The 6,000-nt window shown below is 37.9% G+C and overlaps 1 protein-coding gene across 1 annotated transcript in view; it reads left to right on the top strand.

Moving 5' to 3' along the window:
• Positions 1 to 2,349, top strand: part of ENKUR (enkurin, TRPC channel interacting protein) — a 17,831-nt gene extending 15,482 nt beyond the window's left edge. The window contains exon 5 of the mRNA XM_029954973.1: positions 2,049 to 2,349. Coding sequence (XP_029810833.1) covers positions 2,049 to 2,225 — 177 coding nt within the window. The 3' untranslated portion in view covers positions 2,226 to 2,349. The remainder of the gene's footprint in view (positions 1 to 2,048) is intronic.
• The last annotated feature ends 3,651 nt before the right edge of the window (positions 2,350 to 6,000 follow it).

Genomic DNA, 6,000 nt, shown 5'->3' with positions numbered 1-6,000 from the left:
CAAGGGAGAGGAAGAAGAAACGCCCCAACCTCTCTGTGCTGAACCCAGAGGCTGGAGGGCAGAAGAGCCTGTGATGTTGTGGGGAGCCAGCCCACAAGAATCAACCCCGACTCCCTCCCCACAGCACCATGGCCCTAGTCACAGAGCAGGACCAGAAGGTGGAGAATGGATGGGGGATGTCGTGGGTACAAAAAAAGCATGGAACTGAAGGCACTTGCTTATTTTATGACTGCTTCTTCCTACTTGAAGTTTCCCCCAAATTAACAATAAAAAATAAAATGGAAGAAAGAAAAATTAATAAAAAATCACAATTGCTGCAATGAATAAAAGATATTTTAGATGAAGTAACAAAAGTAAGTCTTAAAAACAGCAAAGAGGCTGTTTCAATACAATATGAAATATTAGTTGCATCTAGTTCCCATCCCTGCCTGTTGACTTTGATCCAAACATTTTTGTACACACTGGAAGATAAAGCAAACTATCCTTTAAAAGATAAAGGCTACAGAGAAAAAGTGTAGCTGCTGTGACCACAAGTAATGTGGAAATATCACTCAAGTAGCTATGAAAAACCTTTGATATTTGAAAGTCTATAAATGCATGGACTTCCTCTCTCTGCAGTAGGCATCCCTGTGGAGCACTGTGGAAACATATTTTTCATTTCATAATAAAAGACTATGAACAAAGAATCCTGAGGACATCTTTTTGGAATGCATCTAATACACTATTAAGGACTATGTTAACCCATCCCCCTCTTTTTAAAATTTAACCTGGATGTCTTCCCTCTGTCTTTTCTTTAAACCCTTTATTTGCACTCACTCAATAAGCATTCAAAATCTGTTGCCCTTTCCCCCAGCCAGCCTATTCTGCACAGTGTGCTCTCTCCCATCACCATTCTAACCTAAGCATAGAAATAAGCCATTGAAATTTTATTATCCTCCAAAAGTTTTTACACAATTAAATTTGTCCTATGAGGGCTTATTATGAAGGTGTTATTATATAAGACACTTCTAATCTTTTCCTAAACCTAAATATATAGCTGTGGATTTCAAGGACTGTATTTTCAAGACAATATTTAAAATTTTTTGTTCAGTTTGACTGTTCAGCTGTTTTTGTGTAAATAAAGTGATTTGTGCATCAATAGTGAGTAATAGAAAGTATTAATTCTTCATATTTCAGAGCATGAATTTAGTTAGAGGTTTTGGCCCATTTTGGCAATGAGATCTCTAATGCACTGTGTAAGGGACTATGCAGAGATGAAATAACCTTTATTGCTTCTAAAAGATCCCTAATCTTGAATTCATCGATTACTAAGAATATAAAACATTAACTACACTATTGAATTAGCATGCGTGTTACATTTAATGGCATCTCAGCCATTTCTAGCATATATTAATAAAAGGTACAGACCCTTTCATTATATGAAGAGTTCTTTATAATATGTAGAAAAATACATAAAAGATCATCTCCTATTAAATTGGGTTTTGGCATTTGTGCAATTCCATTTAGTCAAATATAAGCAAACATGCCTTGCAAGTCCAAATCAAGTCTTTTCGTAAATGGGGATAATGGTTTAAAAAGAAAATTTAAAGAAAAAACCTAAAAACTTTACAATAAACAATTTCTTTTTCAAAAATATGTTTTTACCTGGTGGGGAGGCAAAGAGAATATCACTTGTAAATTGCTCTTACCAAAACATTTGCTATGAGCTTAGTTTCATACTACTTGTAACTCCGCACATTCATATTTGATGGTAAAAACAAGTACAGTAACATTAAAAACAGAGCAAATAAATACTCCCTCTGGGAATTGAACACACAGTCGAGGACAGGACTTGGACTCGGTACAATATTTTTTGTTACTGTAGCCAAGTACTTGATAAATACATGTCATTCTGTAAAGTTATCCTCCTCTGTTTTCTTTACCAGTTTGCATTTTTCTTCACTAGTACATGTATGTATGTATGTGTGTATATATATATAAATAATTTTTTTCCATTTACATTACTTTCACAGCTACTTCAATATTTAGGGTTTTCTTTACCTTTGCAGGGACTGAAGAAGAACTGGGAAGAGGTACACAAGGATTTCCAGTCCCTCTCCGTGTTTATCGATTCCATACCGAAGAAGATGCGCAAGCAGAAGCTAGAAGAAGAAATGAAGCAGCTGGAACATGACATTGGTGTCATTGAAAAGCACAAAATTATTTACATTGCCAATAAGAAATAACGGATTTCTAAAACAGAGTTATTTTAACATAGGAAAAAAAGTCCCAGAAAACATAAACATGAAACTTTGCTTTTCAGAGAAGAAAATACTGTGAAAGAGAATAAAAATAGTTTTTACCAAAACACTTAGCAATGTTTAAAGTAACTGAGGGGAGCCTGGGGGGCGCCTGGGGGGCTTAGCCGGTTAAGCGTCCGGCTTTGGCTCAGGTCATGATCGCACGATTGTGGGTTCGAGCCCCGCGTCGGGCACTGTGCTGACAGCTAGCTCAGAGCCTGGAGGCTGCTTGGGATTCTGTATCTCCCTCTTTCTCTGACCCTCCCCTGCTTGTGCTGTCTCTCTGTCTCACAAAAATAAATTTTAAAAAACATTAAAAAATTAAAAAGAAAGATTAATTGAATTGTTCTACTTACTTACATGAGGGAAAATTCTATTTTTGCCAGCGTTAGATTTCCTACACATGAAATATGATGTTCCATGTTCCAACCCATAATATCATCCATTATTATTATTATTATTATGTACTTGTTTCACATAAATATTAACTTCTGGGCCCCAAAGAATAAAGCCAGCACTAGGAGCTTCAGATTTTTTCTACAATGCATGATACAAAGAACAGAACATTAAAAACATAAGTATTTTGAATTGGAAATAGTGGCATATGCTTTCTTGCTGCTCCATGTTCTCTGCATATTGGTTCAGAACCGCCCACATATAACAGCATATAATCTCTGATAGCCTAGGTCGTTTGCAACCATTCCCAACTGCATTATTTTCAATGTCTATAAGGCTATATATGCCGACGGGCTTATATTTCAAGGAAGGGAAATGAAGAAGGTAGCATAAAATCAAGAAGACAATTTACAAAATACATCACTGAGGATAATCAAAGAGGACAGCTTTCTTCCAAGCATACCAACTTTTAAAAACCTTGCTATTCACTGTAAGTGCTTTATTCCATAATTCATTATATGTGTTTCACTGAAACAGGATGTTGGGGTTTTTTTTTTTTTTGGTCCTATGTGTCTATTATGTGAATTCTAAAGTTTCTATTTGTAAGATTAATGTATTACATTTATGTGAGTAGAGCTGTCTTCAACTCAAAATAAGGCTATTAGGAAAGTCTAAAAGGAAAAGATTTTTTTAATGAAACTTTAAATTAGAGAAAATCAGTAATACACATGAAATAGAAAACCAGGGAGTCACAACATCTGCTACTTGCATTGATTTTAATCTTATGGAAAATAGGGAAAAAATGGAAACTTTTTAAACCTTTTCCCAAACAGAATTTGAGAGCATTGTACAAAAGCTTACTTTAGGGGCAGCTGGGTGGCTCAGTTGGTTAAGCGGCGACTTCAGCTCAGGTCATGACCTCATGGTTCGTGAGTTCAAGCCCGGCATCAGGCTCGGTGCTGACAGCTCAGAGCCTGGAGCCTGCTTCTGATTCTGTGTCTCCCTCTCTCTCTGCCCCTACCCTGCTCACAGTCTGTCTGTCTCTCTCTCAAAATAAATAAAACATGTTAAAAAAAATTTTAATCAACTTTAAAAAGCTTACTTTAATTAAAAATGGTTATACACAAATGTTTTTGGAAACTCACTTTAGACTTTTTTCATATCTTTTTATGAACATCATTTCTTTATTTCTTTATTACCTTCAAGCAGATATAAAATTAAGAACAGTGATTATCCGGAATGGGTAGTTACTACTTAAGGTAAGCTAATAGCTAGAACAGTAAACCTCAAAATATATAATAATAACATAATAGAAACTCATTTCTTGCTCAGATAACAGTACTGTGCTGTGAAGAAATGAGCAGAAACTCTTCACACAGTTGCTCAACAACCCAGACTGATGGAGTGAGTAGGCTATGTGAGTTTCATGTACAGGCCAAGCCTCGAAAAGATACACACCATTTCTGTTTGCATTTTCTAAGTCATTTACACTATTTGCACCAACTACCTCCAAATCTTATTTGTTTCATAAAAATTCCTCATTTACACTATTTTCCTATGTGAACGAGGAGGGGTATGTCTTCTCTTTTCACACAGGCAATCGGGGACTCAAGTCTCCTATTGTCTAGTGGCTCTGCTGGGGACAGCCACCCTTCTCTGCAACACGCAGGGATAAGATATTTAGGTTAGTATTTTATTTGTGAGATGATTCCTATACATACTAAGTTCTAAATAATCCATAGTCCATAGCAATGCAAAAAATATTCTAATTATTTCAGCCTTATGGTTGTTATGTTTTGGGGCCATAAATGAGAGTTGCCTTAAATGACATCTTTGTGACTTTAATGGATGATTTTTCTCTTGATTTCTGTAAATTTCTATTAAAGAATGCAGACTTTTCTCCAAGGCTCCCAATGTTGTGCTAGATTGACTTTGCTCTCTTTCTCACACACAGGCTTCCTTGGGAACCCTTCCTACCCACGGTTCCTGAGACATTATCCTAAACCGCCCTACTGTGGGATCCCAACCTTGAAAAGCTCCAGTGCAAGCTTCACACACACACACACACACACATGTACACACACATGCACGCACAAACACACGCACACACACATCCACACACACACACACATCCACATCCATACACACAGACACACGCACACACACACACATCCACATTCATACACACAGACACACACGCACACACACATCCACACACACACATCCACATCCATCCACACACACACGCACACACACACACCTGGATCATCCTACCAGGCAGGGGAGAGGCAGACACCTGACTCAGGTGATCAGTCAGTGACTGATCAGGTTCTTTTTCTTGAGAACATGAATTCCTGTGAGACCGCAGGTATCTGGGAGAAGGCACTTGAGCCTAAAAGGTCAAACTTCATGCCTTCAGCTAGTTTGACTTGGTTTCTATTTCTATTCAAAAGAGCTCTGAGTAGAATAAAGATCTAACATGGCCTGGCCCCTTGCCTGTGATCTCTTCCGCTAGCGTTCTTGAAAAGCTACCCCCGCTGCACTGTGACAGGCTTTCCTTCTAGTGCTGAGGTATAGCAGCCTCCCAAATTTTTCAGTGTTTTCCCCCACCCTTTTTTTCTCTTCCTGCATAACTGCCTGGAAAATCCTTGCTCTTCAAGAGCTGGATCACATTACATTTCTGTGACATCCCTTTTTGATTCCTCAGACTCTAGCATTCATATCGTATTGTACATATGTGATTATCTGTTTTTTCCCACAAAACGGCAAGCTTTTGGGGAGAAGGGGCTGAATCTCATCATCTACTTTCCTACATAGTAACTAGTAGATAGATGGTACTCAAAAAAAATCTTTGTTGAATAAATTAATGATACCCAAGCATATGTTTTAATGACCCTTTGGTATTGTTGATTATCATGACATAAAGCAGACTTAGAAGATAGGGATTTTGGCTATGAAACAAAGCAGTTAATACCACAGTGACTAGCTGCATGATCAAGTCACGAGAAGGCAATTTCATGTAGTGCTTATGAACTTAAGCAACGGAGTTGGGTGGACACAGGTTCACATCCCAGCTCAGCACTTACTAACTGTGCTACAAAATCTTTTTAAGATATGTTTTCCTGAGGCATCGCGGTGGCTCAGAGAGTTGAGCGCCCAACTCTTGAGCTCAGCTCAAGTCATGATCTCACAGTTCATGAGATGGAGCCCTGCATTGGGCTTTGCGCTGACAATGTGGAGCCTGCCTGGGATTCTCTCTCTCTTCCTCCGCCCCTTTGCTCTCAAAATAAATAAGTGAACTTAAAGAAAAAGATATGTTTTCCTA

This window comes from Suricata suricatta, chromosome 10 (assembly GCF_006229205.1).
Source record: "Suricata suricatta isolate VVHF042 chromosome 10, meerkat_22Aug2017_6uvM2_HiC, whole genome shotgun sequence".
Taxonomy (NCBI): domain Eukaryota; kingdom Metazoa; phylum Chordata; class Mammalia; order Carnivora; family Herpestidae; genus Suricata; species Suricata suricatta.
This window is presented reverse-complemented; position numbering and strand designations above follow the sequence as displayed.